At 47.4% G+C, this 19,165-nt stretch overlaps 1 protein-coding gene across 4 annotated transcripts in view; it reads left to right on the top strand.

Moving 5' to 3' along the window:
* Positions 1 to 7,094: 7,094 nt before the first annotated feature.
* WASHC1 (WASH complex subunit 1) overlaps positions 7,095 to 19,165 on the top strand; it is a 42,069-nt gene continuing 29,998 nt past the window's right edge. The window contains exons 1-3 of one of the 4 annotated variants that reach the window (XM_040561990.1): positions 8,006 to 8,124; positions 8,948 to 9,061; positions 18,683 to 18,836. In XM_040561990.1, coding sequence (XP_040417924.1) covers positions 18,688 to 18,836 — 149 coding nt within the window. In that variant the 5' untranslated portion in view covers positions 8,006 to 8,124; positions 8,948 to 9,061; positions 18,683 to 18,687. Of the gene's footprint in view, positions 7,237 to 8,005; positions 8,125 to 8,947; positions 9,062 to 11,361; positions 11,511 to 14,717; positions 14,839 to 18,682; positions 18,837 to 19,165 lie in introns of those variants that run through there. The other 3 variants (XM_040561986.1, XM_040561999.1, XM_040561978.1) reach the window with 3 other exon arrangements.

The following is a 19,165-nucleotide window of genomic DNA, read 5'->3' as shown; positions in this document are numbered from 1 at the left end:
TCCCCCTATTCTGTTTGGAACAAAAACAGACCGTCCTATAATGTCCTGCTGTCACTATTTCAACAAACATTTGTCAGTAGACTCTTAATATATACTAATATTTTGAGTAGGCTTTTAATGTAACATCTTTCTCTCTCTCCAGATATATTTAGCTATAATCTTTAATGTAGGGTCTTGCATCTCTTTTCATGCTTCTCTTTTTTATTAACTTTCCAGATATATTCAGAAATCCCCTAATTTGCATCCAACAATGACTTATGTCTTGAAGCATTAAAATGTACATTTAAAAACATTGGAGCTAATGCAGGAAACTGATAAAATGCTATTAAAAGTTCCTGGTTTAAATATACGTGATTTGAAAAATATGAATTTTTAAAAGAGCTATTTAAAAAGAGGAAGAAATGTTCTTGAAAATTCCATTCCATTTTTTTTTCCTTTAGGAATTGAAAGTCCAGCAGATTAAAAAAAAAAAAAAAAAAAAGAAAGAAAAAGAAAAAAAAAAAGAGTCAGGTCCAAAGCTGTGTGGGGAGAGTGCAGTGAATTTTCATCAGAATGCTGATGTTGAGTCTTTCAGAATGGCCCCAAAAAAAAGTTCAATATTTTTGGAGCGAGGTCTAATATTTAGCATCCACATAGCTCTAAAGGACCTTGGCAGGGACAGTAAGAATCCAGAGAAGAATGATGTTAATGATGGCTTGCTAACACGGTGAGTGAGTAGATGTAGTAGATGTATCTCTCCTTAGTTCTTGGGTTAACGTCCTCTTCAGGTGGCAGAAGAAGGGAATTAGTCAGGTCATGGCAAGTCCTAACTTTGTTATAGCAGCAAAAGAGTGGCTCAGCAGTTGGCTTGGGAGCCTGAGCCAATGTTCAGTAAGATTGGATTGGAAAGAGTTTGTACAGGAGGTAAGTGGAGAAGGGTTGGTGCTTCAGAGCATGTGCAGCTGCTGTCTGTCTCGTATGTGTTGACTTTAAAAACCGTCCTTTGGCCCTTTGTGCCTTCTAGAAGCATGGTTATGGGGATGCCTTAGAATACTTGTTGTTTTTCTCATATGGCCATGACTGTTCTTAATATTTCTTGCCTTTTTTTTTTCTTTTTCTTTTTTTTTTTTTAAGGCCTGCTATGGGATGTTTGATCTCTTGCCAGGTAGCCTAGCGGGAATACTCTGTTCAGTTACGCAAGAAGCATGGATTTGATCCCTAACTCCTGTTACCACACTCTTAGGAATACATGGTTACAAAAATAAAAGCATTAGCCTGCAGCCATCCTGCTGTGTGCTGTGCTCTCGTCAGATCTCACATGTTCAGCAAGGTCAGCCCTGCTCAGGACTCACGTGGTTGGGGGGGTGCCATGGGGATGTAGAAAGGAACCACAAAATAAAAGACTGTGCATGAAACGCCTTCCTCTTCTGTGCTCCACCCCAGGAATTTTCTATTCTGCCTCCTCTCTTGTATATTTTTGTTTACCTTCTTTCTCAGATGTACCATTATTTCATAAATGTGGTTTTTTTTTCCTATTCTTTTTAAGTGAGCTAAGGCAATTACTGTGAATATGCAAACTGCCACAGCCTGAGCACTACGCACAACACTGCAGCAGTTTGTGCCCTGGAGAACCTGCAGTCTGATGGACAGCGCGGGCACAGGGTGCCAGAGGGGCTTTGGCACATAGGAAGAGTCAGTAATGTGATGCTGGCAAGTGGTGTTTCGAGCTGTGAGATTGGGGTGAGGAGGAGGAAAGTGAAGTAGAAGCAGAAGTGGATGAGGAGAGGACTATGACAGGCGTGACATCTTATCCCAAATCCACCTCAGTAGGGTAAGGCCACGTGGTTGGGGGGAAGTGTGTGGGAGAAGTGTCTCCGCAAATCTGAGTCAGAAGAAAGCTTGTGTAGAAGGGTAAGTGGTTGCTCCCTATTTCAGCCCCCTGCAACAAGAACACCTCAGAGGTAACAGAAATATTGAATGTTATTCTTAGAACCATAGAATCATAGAATCATTCAGGTTGGAAAAGACCTCCAAGATCATCTGGCCCAACCATCCACCTACTACCAATGTCACCCACTAACCCATGTCCCCAAGCACCACGTCCAACCTTTCCCTGAACACCCCCAGGGACGGTGACTCCACCACCTCCCTGGGCAACCCGTTCCAACGCCTGACTGCTATTTCTGAGAAGAAATGTCTCCTCATTTCCTGAACCTCCCCTGGCGCAACTTGAAGCCATTCCCTCTAGTCCTATCACTAGTTACCTGTAAGAAGAGGCCAATTCCCAGCTCCCCACACCTTCCTTTCAGGGAGTTGTAGGGAGCAATAAGGTCTCCCCGGAGCCTCCTCTTCTCCAGGCTGAACAACCCCAGCTCCCTCAGCCTGTCTCCGTAGGAGAGGTGCTCCAGCCCTCTGATCAGCCTCGTGGCTTCCCCTGGACCCACTCCCACAGGTCCATGTCCTTCTGGTGCTGGGGGCCCCAGAGCTGAACGCAGGGCTCCAGGTGGCACCTCACAACAGCAGAGCAGAGGGGCAGAATCACCTCTTTTTCCCTTCTGGCCTCACTGCTTTTGATGCAGCCCAACATACAGTTCTCTTTTAGGGCTGCAAGCACACTTCGCTGGTTCATGTTGAGCTTCTTGTCAACAAACAACCCTAAGTCCTTCTTGGGGCTACTCTCAATCCATTCTCTGCCCAGCCTGTATTTGCGCTTGGGATTGTCCCAGCCCAGATGCAGGACCTTCAGGAGGTTCACACAGGCCCACCTCTCAGGCCTGTCCAGGTCCCTCTGGATGGCATCCCTTCCCTCCATCATGTCAACCGCAACACATAACTTGGTGTGATCATCAGACTTGCTGAGGGCACACTCAGTTTCACTGTCCATGTCACCAACAAAGATGTTAAACAGCTCTGGTCCCAATACCGACCCGTGAGGAACACCACTAGTCACTGATCTCCACCTGGACACTGAGCTGTCGACTGCAACTCTTTGAATGTGACCACCCAGCCAATTCCATACCCACCGAGTGCTCCATCCATCAGATCCATCTCTCTCCAATTTAGAGAAAGCAATATCATGTGGGACAGTGTCAAATGCTTTGCACAAGTCCAGGTAGATGATGTCAATAGCTCTTCCCCTATCCATCAACGCTGTAACCCCATCATGGAATGCCTCCAGATTTGTCAGGTACGATCTGCCCTTAGCGAAGCCATGTTGGCTGTCAGCAGTCACCTCTTCATTTTCCATGTGCTTTAGCATAGTTTCCAGGAGGATCTGCTCTATGATCTTGCCGAGCACAAAGGTGAGACTGACTGGCCTGTAGTTCCCTGGGTCTTCCTCTTTTCCCTTTTTAAAAACAGGGGTTATGTTTCCCAAATGATAGAACATTGTTTAGCAATGTGTAATTTCAGTATCCTGTAAGCATGTGCCAATCACACACGCACTGAGGAGGTGCTAATTGTCACCAGACACAGAACAAGGGGCAGATGTCCAAGCAAGTATCCTGCCTGCTCCTCTAAGGCAATACCACAAACAAACGTTAGAGTCGGGCCTGAAGTAAAACCTGAGGCCCAAACACTTCAAAATACTAGGTGAGCTCAATCCTATGCCCAACTGCATTAGCAAAAGCTTTCTCAGATCCAAAAAACTGCAGAACTCCAGGGAAGCCTAGAAGAAGATCTGATCTATTTTCTGGCCCTCCCCTGACCTTGTGCAGGAGCGACTTAGCCAGCTCTGCTTGAATGTTTGACAAGTGCTATTCAACAGACTACGAGAAATTTCCAGCATCTCCAAAACACACAGTCACAGCAGCACTCTGTATTCTGCTCACCCTCCCTTTCTACATTTTCCCTTCAGGTTCTGAGTTTTATGTTATTAAGTTTGGGTGTAAAACATTATAATAAATAATAAGTAGCAATATTTTCCATCCTAAAGATATCAAAGGTGGAAAAATATTATTGTTTCCATTTTTCTAGTGAGGAAAGTGAGGCACTAATTGCTTGCCCAAGGTGACTTTGCTCAGTAAAAGATACTGCAGCAAGAGAAAGAGCAAATTAATTTAATGTTTTGAAGGTTGGGTGTTATTTTTTTCTTGAGAAAAAGCACTCTGGTGGAAAAAGGCAGTTTCAGAAAAGTGAAAATGAGTTCAAATATAATGTGAAACTAAAAGAGCTGGCTCTTGCACATAAATTTGTGGCTGTGCTACGACAACAGATGAGTGATCAGTGTCTATTGCAATGAGGCTAGCCTACAGGAAATATATGCCTTTACTCAAGAGTTCTGGACATAGCGGAAGAGCTTGAATGTTACTGTGATGGAAAAGCTAACAGACAGAATAAGCACCCTAGAGGGAGAAAACAAGTGCCCTGAGCTGCTCTGGATCAGCCCTACTGCTCACAGTGAAGACTCTGCTGGCACGGACAGCAAAGCTGAGCACGCAAAGGATCTCTGCAGCCCACAAGAAGAGTGGTGGAAACATCTGCTTTCACTTATTCCACAGGCTGAGGGAAAAAGCAGGTCTGCACTGAGGTTGAGGGAGGGTATGAGCTGCTGCCCTGCCACGGCAGAACAAAGTGCCTGAAAGTGCATAAGCAGGATCTCTTTGCAGCAAGCCTGACTAGTGTCTCCTGCTGGTATCAGCTTGGGCAATGACACTGGGAACGACAAGAGGCATTTTCCAAACCAGCAGTTATTGCATTTCCTAATTGCAAAGCCCATGGGATGCTGTCATGCACGACTTGGCACACCACTAGGTGCTTCTTTTTGCACGCTGTGACTATGTCTTACTGACTCGATGAGAAGGACCTCCGTCTAAATCTTCCCTTCCCCGGGCAGCAATGCCTGTGAGCGTTCCTTTTGTTAGTGGGGAAAAACACTGCCCAGTTTTATTTTCGTTCACTGCAACTTGCCGATGCAAATCAGAGAAAGGGAAAGCGTGGCGGCCGTAAGTGTCAGTCGGCTCCCTGAGGGCAGCACTTGCTTCGGTACAGGATCCTGTCCTCGGGAACACTGAAGATTACGCAGTGAGATGTTATGAAATGCAAACATTATTAAGGAGAGAAAAGAAACTGCGTCCATTGTTCCACTGGCTGGGGACGGCGTCGCTCAGCCTCCAGCAGCCAATTGTGTGGGCTGAGGCGAGCAGTCAGCCGGAGACGCGTCCCCAGCCTGCCTGCGTGGCTGCACTGAGCGTGGCACAAAGCCGCCGCTCTCCTGATGTGCCTCCAGATTATTTCTGTGCTGTTAACACCTACTCATTCCCAGTCAGTTAGGTCTCGTCTGCACAGCGAAGATGTTTGATACGTGACAGGGTTACGCAGGAGTTCACTATGATTTACAGCACCTCACCCACTACCACAGTCTCCCTGGTGGTTTGTCCAGTCCACCGCTACCCTGCTGTCACTTCTCGTGTTGGGCTCACTGTACCCTGCTGCTCTTCTGCTCATCCATCTCTCTGTCTTCCCACCCTAAGACTCACTGTTTTCCCTTTGTCCAGTTCTTTTAGCTGTCCTTCTGCCTCACACTGAGGGATTTTGCAAACCTGCTGGTTCTTCATCCTCAGCATGACTGAGCGGGAGGACATGGGAAGGGGCCACATCAGCCTGCCATCACCTCTTGCTTTCTCTTGAATTTTATAAATGCACTGTATTGGATTTTTATCTGAGCAGCAGAAAGCATTTTGAGGGCTTTCCGTCAGCAGTATATAAATAAAAATGGATCAGAATAGATTGGATTTTTCCTTCTTACATCCGCTTCCCTATTTTGTTTCTGACAGGTCCCGACACCCACACACATGCTCCTTGCTCAGACTCCACTAGATCTCCTTTTTTGTCTGCTTGGAGTTTTTGGCAGGATTTTACATTCCCTATAACCTCCTTCTCTTACAGAGAGTTTTCAAAGCTCTTAGCCGGGTTCTTAGCTCTTAGGCCTTGTGCCCTCACGCTCTCCGTGCTGATGGGCCTTGCCAGCCCCATCACTAAAACATCACAGTGGCAAGCACTGTGCCCTCCTGCAGCCTCTGCAAGGGGCAAGCTGCTGCTGCCGCCAGCTGCTGATTGCCTTTGGAGGTCCGTGTGTCTGACAGCGCTCCTCTGCTTCAGCCTGCAGCAAGCATTTCTGACTGCGCTTCCCCCTGCCAAGGAGCGGGACCAAGCCAGAAATCTGCACCAGGTAATTTAAGTAATGGATTTACCCTTTTTCAAGTTGAATATGCATGAGCGGATCCTGATTTCTTCAAATGTGCCCACTGTTTTAAGAGGCTTGCCCTTTTTTTTTTTTTTCCTTGTGCATTTTTAATGCTATGTATCAGTCACAAATGTTCCCTGTGTGCATTCAGAAGCTGGTATTTGCTATTCAAATAGTGCTAAGTTTCAACTGTTTGAGTAAGCCTCCAAGAAGTGTTTCTGATCCTGAAGTGGGTGAGCATGCAAATACCTCCGTCACGTGCAGCATATACCCCTTCAAACCGTGGTTGGAATATTTACCGATGCAGGATTGAAATCCGCTTGCCATGAGTATCTGTGATGCTCGCTCGAATGTACGCATAAAGGGGAGTGAGTATAAAAGAGACACTGGAACAGACTAGGAGAACGTACTTAGGAAAGAAATATCTTTATTTTATGCAGTCAAAACTTAAATTGCCCTACGCCAAACACGAGCACTGGAGAACAAGCAAGCAGTTGTATGAGTCAGATTCCCCGTGTTTGCCACGCTTCGCGGCAGGTACGTGGAAGCAGACACGCAGCCAGGCACAGAGGCAGGGCTGCGCGGGAACCAGCGGGTTCCCCGTGGGGTTCCCTCTCACACCGTGACTGCAGCGCGCGGGCAGGGAGAGGGCTGAGAGCCGAGCCACCGCCCCTCTCCTCCCAGCCGGCCACCGAACCACTGCGCTGTGATGGCAGCCATTAGGGGAGGCGAGCTGCAGGCTCACAGCGCCCAGCGGAGCTCTGAGGGGCTCCGCCAGGTCCCCAGCGAGGGCTGGTGGCTGTGCTGGGGGACACGGCGAGGGGCTGAGGCGCGGCAGGGGACGCGACAGCGGGCACCGCCGAGGGCCCAGGTGCCCCGAACATGGCGGACGCCCCCTCGGGGTGCCAACAGCCTCGCGCCCCTCGCCCCACCCGCCCCGCGCGCGTGCGCGCAACCCCGCCTCGACGTCAGCCCGCGGCGGCGGGGGGACATGTCCGGAGCCGGGCGGAAGTGACGCGCGAGTAGGGGCGGAAGCGGGGCAGTGTCGCCGGGGTGTGGCCGGCTGGCGGCAGGTGAGGGGCGCGCGGAGCGGCGCCGCCGGGCCGCGGGGGGCGGGGCTGGGCCCTCCTCCTCCCTCCCCCTCCCCCTCCCCCTCCCCCTGGCGGCGGTGACCGTTGACGGCCGCCCGTTGGCGGCGGGGGGCGGTGACGGGGGTGTTTGTGACAGGAGTTGGGCTTGGTCCTTCAGAGCTGAGCTGTGGCGCGGGCTGGGAGCCCTCGGTGGGGCATGGCAGGGGGAAATGGCACGGTGGCAGCCGTGTGAGGGGCTCCAGGGGTCAGCACGCAGCTGCTGGGCTCCTGCCCTCGGGGCCGAGCTGCCCCGGAGCGACAGAGCTAGGTGCCGTGGCCTGCAGGGAGAAGAGAAAAAGAGAAAAAGTCATCTGAGACGGAGGGTTGGAGGGCTCTGGGATGTGGGTTAAGCAGTTCTTACTCAGAAAGTTGGCTAATGGCTTGTGGCAGGGTTGTGGGGGTTTCTGCCTCATTCCGAGTACCAAATGTTTATGTTATTAGCTAGTTCAACGAATGCCACAGACTATAGAACGTGAGGCTTCTAGTCCAACAGGGCATCAACGCAGTTTGCTGTCTGGAGTACTGCCAAATCTGTTTAACTACGTGTGGCCTTTAAATTGCATAAGGGCAACATTCCCCACTCTCAGCACGGTAGCTGTGGTGATGTAATTATTTGTTAAATAAAGCCGTGTTGTCACTGCTTGCAAGTGAACCCAAATGCTGCTGTGATAAATGCGTTTACTGTATTAATTTTTCTATGTTCAAAATAAAGAATGAGTCAGCCAGCAGTAAAAAGACCACGGGGCTGTTAGATCGGGCTGCGCATACAAAGGAAGGCTGCTGATGGACGTAAGGAACATTGTGAATCCACATCCAGCACTGATGAGCATTGTTGGTATTTATTTTAGTACTGAACAGAAGCCCTGTTGTGATGGGGTTTTCCCCATTTTTTTATGACGTGGTTTAAATGTGGAGTGGTTGGGCAGCACCTGGATTTTCCTGGAGGCTTCTCACCGCGGGGAGAGGAGTCTAATTCTTGACCCTGCTCACTTCCAGCCTCGCTTCCAACGAGGAGTGTGGGATGGTGCCAGCTGTGGTGGTGGCATTTCATGTGATTCAGGCAAATGTCAGTGAGGAGTTGGCCAGAGATGACCTATTTAGTTCAGCTGGGTTGCGCAGTGGGTGTTGCTGGCAGTGTTTTGCAGGCCGTATTGACCTATCCTGGAACAGATGAGGTAGAAGCTAAAACTGTCCCTATTTTGTGCCAGTCCTCTGAAGAAGGGGTACTTCCTTGACCAGTGAAAAGAAATGGAGTGGATGTTGCTGCTCTTGCCAGGGGCAAGGGCTGGAGGCAAGCTGACTTTGGCATGTCCTTGTCGAGGCTTTCTGCGTTTTGCCTGTGCTGGGAGTCAGAGGTGCTCCAGTCAACCGTCCACTAGGCTTTCTTTTAGGAAGGTTGGCAGGGGGCTGACAAGCTCTCCTGGTATTTAATTAAGTCTGTCTTGTCTGAGCAGCAAAGCTGGGATGTAAAAGCTGCCCAATACACCTCTTTATTCCTGAAACGCTTTGGTTGGGGGAAATCACCATGCCTCCAGAGCCCTCAGGCGGAAAAATGCCTGAAGCATTCCCAGAGCAGCACAGCCTGTTCTGCTCGTGTGTCCTTCTTCTATCACTCTGGATATCTAAATTGAGTTTTTAATCTTCATTCCTTCAGATAAAAAGTGCTGTTCTTTTCTCTCAATTCTGGAGTTCGTTGGCAAGAAAACTGACCGCAGATAATCTCTGGGAATTACTCTGCAGCCTGGCTTCTGGGTTTTGGTAATACCAGGTAACTGTAGTCAATGCATGCTCAGCCTGAGTGGTGAAAGAGAAGGGTAGAAATTGAGGGCTGGGGTGAAACAGTACTGAGATAAGCCTGGAAGCAAAGCAGATTATTATTATTATTATTTTTAAGATTAAAGATAGTGTGCAGAGGAAGAGGAAGATTATGTCTGAAATTGTGATATTTCCCGTGGCCATGGTGTATGAGCTTGAAGAAAATCATTTTTATCACTCAAAAAGCAATTTCTGCAACTGATCAGCTCTGCTCGGACCCCTTCACAAGATAACCTTTGCCGGAAAATAGTCCATCCAGCAGTTTGTTTAGCGGGTTATTGATTTTCCAGGTGGTTCTTTTGACCCAGCTTTTTGTCAGCTCTGGTCATCCAGGCCACCTTGTAGGGATATTCCTTCTAGCAAACGAAACCAGGCTTGATTCCTTTCAGTGAGTGAGTGACTTCCCCTCCTGCCATCTCGCAGAAATGCAAGTATTCCCTTTGCTTCTGAATGTATAAGCCAGGCTGGAACTGGTGTACTGAGTTTGCTTTGATTTGGCAGTTGCTTTCAGTAAATATCTCAGGATCGGATCTGTGCTAACACAGTGCGTATGGGGTCTGAGTGCTGTAAAACTCCAGAACTTTGGGTACTGAATGTGAAGGTGGGGAAAAAAATAATAATAATAACATTGCTGGTTAGGGTTTGTGGGAGCAAGATACGTTTGTTAGTGGTTAGGGCTGCAGCAAAGGTCTCTCTGCAGGAGGCTGAAGCTGATTTTTGCAACAGAGAATTAGAGGGCAAATTAACAGGAAAGTGCAGTGTTTTTGGAATTAGGTACTTGTTACTGTGCTCTGATAGTAAAATGGAGTAGCTCTTCACTTTTTCTGAACAAAATTTTCTGCAGGAAGCTCTAAAGCAGTGCTTCAGCTAGCCTGCTTGTGGAACACTCCAATATTTTAGAGATCTTACTGGAGGGAAATGGCCCTCAGAGGGACTTTTGGCACAGCCAGCAGTTTAGGAATACAAAAACAAAGTGCTCCCTTTTAGGAAACTGAATGAAGAGATGCATCAGGATGCCTGGGCTGGGGCTCTCAGCCTTTGTTTAAATGTCTGCGTTGTAGGTGCAGCTAAGCTAGCTGCTTAGCCTTCTTTTATAAAAGGGAGAGAAAGAGAAGGCAGGCAATTAGAGAGCACAGTCCTTTTGGACAATTTTAGGTAGCTGCCTTAGAATAAGAGCAATTGTTCATTAGAGCACCTGATTTTCTCCAGTAAAGATGAGAGGCAAGGATGACAAGAGCAGAGCAGGTTATCTGATGAGCTGTAGATATCAACGTCTGTCCATCAAAGTGAGGCGTATGAATCTAGCTGAAGGAAGCTGTTTTCAGCCTCAGCTTAGAGGACAGGACTTTCTCAGCGAGATGACGCAGCCGCCAGCTCGGTGCCTCGTGGCAGCGAGGATCACTGCCTCCGCTTCTCAGAGCAGAGCTTTGCACTGGGAGGAGAGGTTATTGTGAAGGCACTAGTGGCTCAGAGGCCATCTTAGCTTGTGGAGCGTGGAGGATTGAAGTGCCCCTCTGAATTCTTTAAGTCCCTACTGTTCAGGTTCTATTTACAAGATATTCCTGTATGATAGCATTTCTGTCTTCTGGAGAGTTAATATCATTTGATTTTATTTTATCCAACTTTAAATGTCAAGTATTTTGCCATTTGCCCAGGAGTTGCCATACGCTATTATAAAGCTGGACTCTGAAATCTCAAATCTTGACTCATTCTCATTATGCTAAGTGGAATAGGGCAGAGTAGCACGTAGGAAAACAGGAAATTCAAGGGTCTCTGAGTAGTTTTTAGGGGGGGAGGGTGTCTGCATTTGAGAATGATCACCAGGCCTGCTAATGGATTGGCTCAGGCCTATGGTTGTCCCATCGAAGAGATGATGGTGGGAAACCAAATCCTCCAGTCTGTGTGTTTAGTTACTCATCAGTAATGTCTTTACCTTAACGTCACGTTGCTCCAAGATTTCATCTGTCTTTTGTAGCTGCAATAGCTACTGTTTCTTTCAAATCAAAGTTTCTGAGCCAAAGGTATTAAGGGGCTTTGGCTTTTCGAGAAAGGAAGCCTTAAGTACTGGGGTCACGCTTCCCTGAGTAGGTTTTTGACAGGCTGGTGCTTTTGCTTTGGTAGTTCTGAGTGCTCAGGAAGGATCACGTACAGATAGCCTTGTATTCCAGGAAGAGCGGAGTAGGACAAACACAGAAGCAGCCACTGGTGTTTGTTAGTTTTTGACGCAGCCCGTGGTCCAGGGAGACATTTTCCTGTCAGGCACCCAGTTCACAGAAACCGTGTCAGCAAGCTACCCTTTTGTTCCAAAGCAGCCTATTTGTTGTGTTCTGCCTCTGGAAAGTGTACAGCTTTGATTTTGGCAGGCAAACTTCATACCAGAGGCTCCCTTGCTGCTTGCAGAAGTGACTATCATCATAGCATTACCTTTATACCTTTTTCTAGTAAAACGTCGGTAGGCTGAGCAAAGCATATGCTTCACGCTGAATGGATCCTGGGTACCTGTCGTGCAGGTCCCAAGGTGTGTTGGGCTGGAGTAAGCAGTTAGCAGCAGCATTCGGCTAACAAGAAGGCACCTAGGACTGTAGCTGGCATTAAGGCTCAACATGACGTTCTTGTGGTGCCTGCATGTGCAAGGTACCACGTATGTGCCAATGACTCCACACCCCGTGGATGTGGAGAACTGTGTGGCTTTTATCACTGGGCCTGGTGGTAGCGGTGGCTTCGTACCGGTGTGGCAGAAAAAGCTTTTCCTTTTCCCACAGCTGCTGCTAGGATGGATGAGGGGAGATTGCTTCAGTGATGGAACCCACTCCTGCCAGTTCCTAGCAGAACAGTGGCCCGCAAGGCCAGGCTGGAAGTGGGAGGTTGATGATCCTGAGTAAGTATCTCGCCCTCTAAACCTGGAGCACAGGAGCAGATGTGGCTTTTACAGCTAAGTTAGCTTTGTCATGCAGATTTGGCCATGATGTCTTCAGCTCCTTGCAGTGGGAGGGAGAGTGAGAGCTTCTAAAGCTTCTCAGTTTCTAGCACCACTTGCCAATCTTTGTGGCTGGAGAGCTCTGGCTGCCCACTTGAATTCACTGATGGAGAGCGAGCAGGGTGTGCCCTGCTGGAACTGAGAGCTCTCTTGCTCCAGAAATGGCACTGGGGAGTAAAATCCTAACGGGCACCAAGCCCTGCAAAGATGGAGAAACCCCACTCTTCACAGCTTTGTCTAAAATAGCTACTGGAGGTTCTGAGAGCCAAAACAGTCATGTCTGCAGTGGAGTTTGAGGATGCTACTATGAGAGATGTCTAGTAACATGAGCGCCCTGGTGGAGTACAGCCTGCTACGGGGCCTAATTATGGGCTTATTAATGCTTTCTTTCATCACAGCCTTCCAGCCTTCAGCTGGTGATTAGACCTATTTTTAGGGGCAGAGTTCCTTAATATTCAGCACAGTGCACCTCTCACCAATCAAATCAGTACCATCTGCATCTTTGATTGCTGCTTAATAACACTGTAGAACATGTTTAATTAAAAAATATAAATAGACTTTTCATCCTTTTAACTTAACAAAGTGCTTCTCTCCTCCTCCCTTCCCTGCTGTTCCAAACCTTTCCCCCCCCCCCCAAAAAAAAAAAAAGTAATGTTGACTTAACACGGGGACTGTGGTGAAACTCTCACCTCACTCCTGGAAATACCTCCTGCTCTCCTACCCAGGACCACTTAGTTATCTGCCCTCCGCTGTGCTGGAGGACTAGATTTCAAGTCCTGCAGTTAATGCCACCATGGGGCAGAACGGTCACTTGCTGCTCAGTAGAAGAGGGCTTGCACCTAGGCTCTTGTGCTGCCCTTATCACGAGAGTTGTGTGTCTGCGTCTGTGAGTGCGGTGCACAGATCTCCTTATTTGGTCCATATGCTCAGGAGGAGCATATGCAGTGACATGTTTTGTAGCACTTTAAGATTTTTGTTTTAATACAGTACCGTGGTTTTACAGCAGGTAAAATAACAGGAATGTGCTTTATCTGCAGAGGGGAAGGTGATCCAGTTCTCTTTAATTATTTTTTTTCTTTTTTTCCCCTTGGAGGAGTTCATTATGATATGTTTTTTTTAGGTTGGCAAGCTTCTGTTACAGCCAAGGTTTAGCTTGACTATACCAGCAGATTTGTTCATGATTTGAAATTCTATGGGAAGCCTGTACAGAAAGTAGAAAATGAGGGTGATGTAGTAGTATAAGTACACTGCAGTACTACAGTCTGCCACAGTGTAAGAGATCAGTAGGAGAAGTTTGTGATGAGACATGCAGCAGACACTGTAGCTGCTGAGAGCTTTGTGAGCACTGAAATCTGCGTGGGGTATTGAGAGCCATGAGCTGATGTGCGCTGGGTTAGAGCAGATGAAGGTAAGAATAACCGAGGTCTGTTGTCAGCCAGGGTGGGACGACAGTTGTCCAGGTACACTCGATTGAAAGCACGATGTGTAAGAAATTAATGTCAGTGAGTAACTGGGGATGACATCTCACCCTGAACAAAGTTGCAGGCATGGCTTTCCTCTGCCAAAGGTGACAGCGCTGCGATAAGCTCTGCCCAGAGCCTGTCTCTACTCCACCTTCTGGGCATTTAATCTTAGACCAAGTCACAAATAAACTATGGGTTATTCCCAACATGTAACCATCCTGCTGGTGGTGCAGTGGCATGTGGTGGAGGTGTGCCGACTTGTGTTTTACTGCATACTGCTGGTCTCTGTGTCCCTGGAGGCGGTCACTGACCTTTTATTAGTGCCCTACAAAGGAGAGGCATAGGGCTGGACAGAGCCTCTCGGTTCTTCTCGGAGCTGCTACTGCACGCAGGAATTAAAGGCCGTTAGTTCGTGCCGCCTTTCCAGTGCAGCGATAGAAGCAGCAGCACAGTAATTGCTGAAACAGCTCTTGTATCTTTGAAGAACACACACTGATTTTTTAGGTTTTTTTCCAGAGTATTTAAGTGCTATCCTTCCCCTGACCCCTCGGAGCACGTTAAAGAAGCAAGTATTGTTGGTGGCTTGCTTTTATTCTCTCTTTATTTTCACTGCTAAGTATGCATCTGGTAAGTGCTTGTATGTAGCTTTACAGTCTCTGCGTGTGCTGAGGAGAGCCAAATTATTAATACTTGCCTCTGTTTATATTCCCTTGAAAAATTAAGGTTTTATAAGATTGTGAGGTGTTTTTTTTTGTTTGCAGATAATCATCTCAGAGAATGGTCCTCCACAGAGTATTACTTTCTAAAGAACTTGGAGGAGTTTTCTTTCTTTTACAGACTCTGTTTGCTCTGTAACAAATTATCTTAGGCTTAGCCACAACATACAGAATTTTATTCTTAGGTCCAGAGGGAAGTAATGCAAGAGGTTAGCAAAGCAGGGGGAGTGTTTCTGTGCTTAGAGCAGTGAATTGTATGCTTCCTTCCCTGGCTTCAGAGAGCTGCAAATCTGTGTAGCCATCGGAGTATTAGATTTGGCGGTGGTGGTTGAACAGTATGACTGGTTGCTGATACCTGGAATGCTCGGCCCTTACCTATACTGGTGTAAGTTTTCTTGGAGAGGTGAGACAGTCTGTGGGGGAATGACGTTGTGTTTCCTTTTGCTAGTGTGAATGCTGGAACCAAGAAGGAGAGACCAGCTTTGAGCACAGAGGACAGCCAGCAGCCCTGACAAGCTTTATCGCAGCTTACTTGAGGTTAAAGGCATGGACAGCTTCAGGCAGAAGTGCAAATGTGAGCAATCCCTGGCTCTAGTCAGAGCTTCCAAATCGGGAGCACGTAAGCAGATGGTGCAGTGAGAAAACAACCCTTTTCTCTTCCTTTGCAACTTAATAAGGCAAATGAGGTTATTATATAACACCAGAACACATTTGTCTTGATCATGAAACTTGACATAGGAAGAATAATTGAATAAGAAGTGGCTAGAGCCCCAAGATACTGCAGCTCTTCTCCAGAGCCTCTTTGATCACACACAAAAAATAAAGAGTGCCTTCTTGCTGTTTGTTGTGCTTTGTGTGACCCACAGGTGGTCGTACCACTAATGATTAAATCTCTTGGGTGATCTGACATCTGCTTTTCTGAATCATGCTCACTTTGGGGTTTTATATGCCCATTTCTGACTATAGCATCAGTGTTTCATGTTGTTCTGCCTTCCTAATTCCAGGATGCAGTGCTTTCTGCTAACACATGCTAGCTCCCTCTTTAAGATTCAGGAGTGATACTGAAACCAGCTTTGGAAGATGCTTCCAGGTGTAAGATACGGTGTGTATGTTAGGGGAAGGCTTGGCATATTCGTTGGGCAGGGTGGGAAGTTGAGCTATTTCTAATCTGCAGCACTTTGTTTTTATGTAACGCCTAATTCTGATAACGGAGTGCAGTGAGGAAATTGGCTGCTTCCTCCTCCGTGCGCTGAAGGCTGAGATAAAGGAAGAGTCAGTCTTGCTGAGTGACACTTGGTCTCTGCTTTCCTTCCTGACTTCGGCTGGTAATACTTTGAATCTTTCCCCCTAAATTGTTTCTTGTTCCTGCAAGTTCTTTCCGTTGGAGGAAGCAATCCCACTTTTATTCTAAGCACACGGTCAGTCCTTTACTCCAAGTGCTTGTAAAACTGGCTTGCCTCCCCAGTTGGTTTGATTGCAAACAGTAATAAATAACATCTGTATCACAGGATTTTGCCCTTCTGGTCATTTAGAAGGCTGTTGCTGGTTTTGCTCTTTCTTGCTTTAAATCTCTTAATTTGTTACCTTGCACAGAAAGAATAGTCTCTTGTCTCTGACAGCAGTTCCCACAGAGTCTGCCACATCTCTCTAGTGTGTGGTTTTTTTTTAGGAAAGGTGAGAATCTGGAGCTCATGTGAGAGGCTGTACTGAGAACCTGTGAAGCTGAAGTTTACTGACAGCCAAACTGTGACAGGAACACCCTGGGTTTTTCCTGCTTTGCCCCACTAGAGCGTGCTTGTTTCTCTGCAAGGGAGCTCTGGGACCTGAAGAACAGTCCGTGGCTTCTGAGTGCCAGGAGAGAAACAGCTTGGTGGGGGCTGGGGGAGTGCTGCTTCTGAGGACGAGCATCTCTCAGTTGGCTGCTGACTGGCGCTTGGCTTCGGAGCAGTCACTGAAAGACCAAGGATTGGTGAGAATCTGGGAAATGATACTGGGCCGGGTAACCTCATCGGGCCCCAGAGGTGAAATGCTTGCCCTTGTCATCCTGTGCGGCAGGATGCCGTGGTTCTGCTAGTCAAGGAAGTTTAAGAAGTCCCCTTCTCACCCCTGCTTCCCACCCAGCCTGGTGACTGGGCAATTACAGCAGTTTATCCAGCTGCAGTAAGCTGGGTCGTTGAACCGATCTGAGTTTAAAACAGGCATCCCAAAAATCAGCAGTATTGATGCAACGAATGCGTTGTGACCGGTGACAGAACGGATCATAGCCTTGTTTTGCTGCCGAAGCCAAAGTGTCTTGTAACCGCACGCTCACTGTGTCAGCCTGCCTCTTTGTTCCACTTGGCCAGTCCCAGAACAGATTTGAAAGCAAAAGGATTCAGGCTTGGTTCTGGTCAGCAGATCAAAAAATGCCATCGCAGAATTAGCTGTCCTCCTTCTCAGATTAACTTGTATGCTTTACAAATCAAAATAATAATTTCCCGTCTGCTGAATAGGCGCAGTCGAGAAGCCTAATCAGTGTGCAAACACTGCCGCTAAAGAGTATGGATTCAGAGCCTGGCTGCCAGCGATGCATGAAGGGAAACAGAATGGGTCTAGGCTTCCTGCAGCAGCGCCAGGGCTTTGGATGGCTGGGCTTCATTTTGCAAATGTTATCTGTGGAAAGGCTCCTAGCTTTCCTCATTTTTTTTCCCCTTCGGATGATTCTTTTTTAATGAAAAACAAACAGAAATGACCCGCACCACATTTACAGGTAGTCTTTCCTCGTCTGCTGCGGTAGGATCAGAAAGGACAAAGTCAGAGGGTGAATGGTGCTGCATAAATGTGCGGTGGTGGCTGCAGGCAAGTCTAACCTGATAGTTGTTCCTTTTGTGAAGCGAGACAGGGAAATTAAAGAATGTGCAAAGACCCCTATAATTTTCACCTGTTAAACTGCTGGGTTATGCTGTAACTATCTCTTCAGGCTCTTGTTTTGTGAATTCCTCCAGTATAGCTTGTGTTTCTGTGTTTCCTAGCCCGCTCTTCATGCCCTCCCTGGGGAAGGGGGAAAGCCTTCCTCTGTCATTACCGGCAATGCTGTGATCCCTGCTGTTTGCACTCCGCAGCGTGCCCTGGACTAGTGCCTGTGAACCTCCAATGCCACAAGGGGGGACGTGTTGCACCGTGAGATATATCTGCCCGTTTCTCATACCTTACTTTTTGATCTTGCTTTGCTTTGTTTGTATTCAGCTTAATGAATATTTTCCCGTACTGATGTACAGCACCCTGCATGATGAAACCCCATAATGAGCAGCTGTAGACTGTGGGTTTTTTTTTACAGTCTGAGTGAGCAAGACATGCAAAGAAAACAAGTTTGAAAGGATTTGTGTCAGTCTGATGGCAAAGCTTCAGTCAGAAGAATGTATGGGCACTCTACCACGTTTGTTAGATCAGGCTGTCCAAACATACGTTTTTGTGAGCTTGCACTTTCTAATATGCTCAGAGAAACACATTTCTTTCCCATACCCTCCTCTGTGTCCCAGGAACTTTCTGTTATTTCTGTGAAAAAGCATGAGAGGCAGGCTCTGGGGTCACAACTGAGGGAGGTATAAGCAAAGCCATGAGGACGGAAACAAGGATGACACGCAGCCTTTTCCTGACTGCCTCGTGGAGCAGCGCTCTTGGCCCAGCTGCATCAGGGAGCGCACGTACTGCTCTGGTGTGTGTGTGTTGAAGGCAACAGAAAGATTTCAGTGACTGCTTAGGTTTTATATGTGAAAGGATCCTGAAACGAGGAGGCTTCTTTGAAGGTGGTTACAAAAGAACAAGCCGGTCACCAGGAGCAATGAGCTGCTCCTGGGAGCCTCAGAATGGAAGAAGTCTCATTAACCTACTTGGAGCAAGGGCGTGTGTGCACAGGCATGCCCTGTAATTCTTTTAGCTGCTGTTCTTGGAAGGGAGCAGCGGTTGTGTTTCTTGGAGCGGAAGTGTAAAATGAAATACTGCATTTTGCTAATGGGGTTGAATGACCTGAAACATATCCACTGAGAGTGCGAGGATGGGAGGAGCGGACAGGGCTATTTGTGATGAATCCCGTCGCCAGCCTGAACTGACTTTGCTCCAAAGTGTGGCCTTTGTTTTCAGCATAATACTGAGCAGAGGTTTGTTAGTTATCACACTAAAAATAAAACGGTGGCTCCCAAGATCCATTCAGGCAAGCAAAAGACTCCCACTTCTACTGTAGCTGCGTTAGATTTCTTTAAAAAAATAATAAAAAAAATCCAGTATGTCAACCTTAGTGTGGGCTTTCCTCTTCAGCTCACTAATTCACTTGTAAGCATTTCCTAAAATAGTTCAGGGAGCAGAGGATGAAGTCGCTGAATACAAGCTGTGATACAGTGGAGGTGTGTGTACTGTAATGACCTTCTTGCTCTTTCCTTTAGGCACAATGACTACGGTAGCCCAGAAGCACTTTCTGGAAGGACAGACGTACTCTGTGCCCCTGATCCAGCCGGACTTGCGCAGGGAGGAGGCTGTTCAGCAGGTGGCTGATGCACTTCAGTACCTGCAGAAGGTGTCAGGCGATATTTTCAACAGGTACAGTTCTTTCACATGGGGGTTTGGGGCTTCAGCGGCTGAAAATGGATTCCTATGACAAGGCTGATGCAGTGAAAGGGAATTGCACTGGCAAGCAGCAGAATTTCAGAAAAGGCATAAAGAAGGACCAGATGCACTTCAATAAAAGTTTCTATGATTCAGGTACCTTCAAAATTGAGCATAATCAAATGGCTGCTGTTTAGAAGAAGTTGGTTGTTAGTAGATTTTAATTCAGTTGTAGATTCCCATAAATTACATTGCTGCTTCTGCGGTTATCTTTGATTCCTTCTTGCTCACGTTTTAAATGGGAGACTTTTTGTATTTAGAGG

Source organism: Cygnus olor, chromosome 1 (genome assembly GCF_009769625.2).
Source record: "Cygnus olor isolate bCygOlo1 chromosome 1, bCygOlo1.pri.v2, whole genome shotgun sequence".
Taxonomy (NCBI): domain Eukaryota; kingdom Metazoa; phylum Chordata; class Aves; order Anseriformes; family Anatidae; genus Cygnus; species Cygnus olor.
The sequence above is the reverse complement of the archived record's forward strand: the minus strand, read 5'-3'. Positions and strand labels throughout refer to the sequence as shown.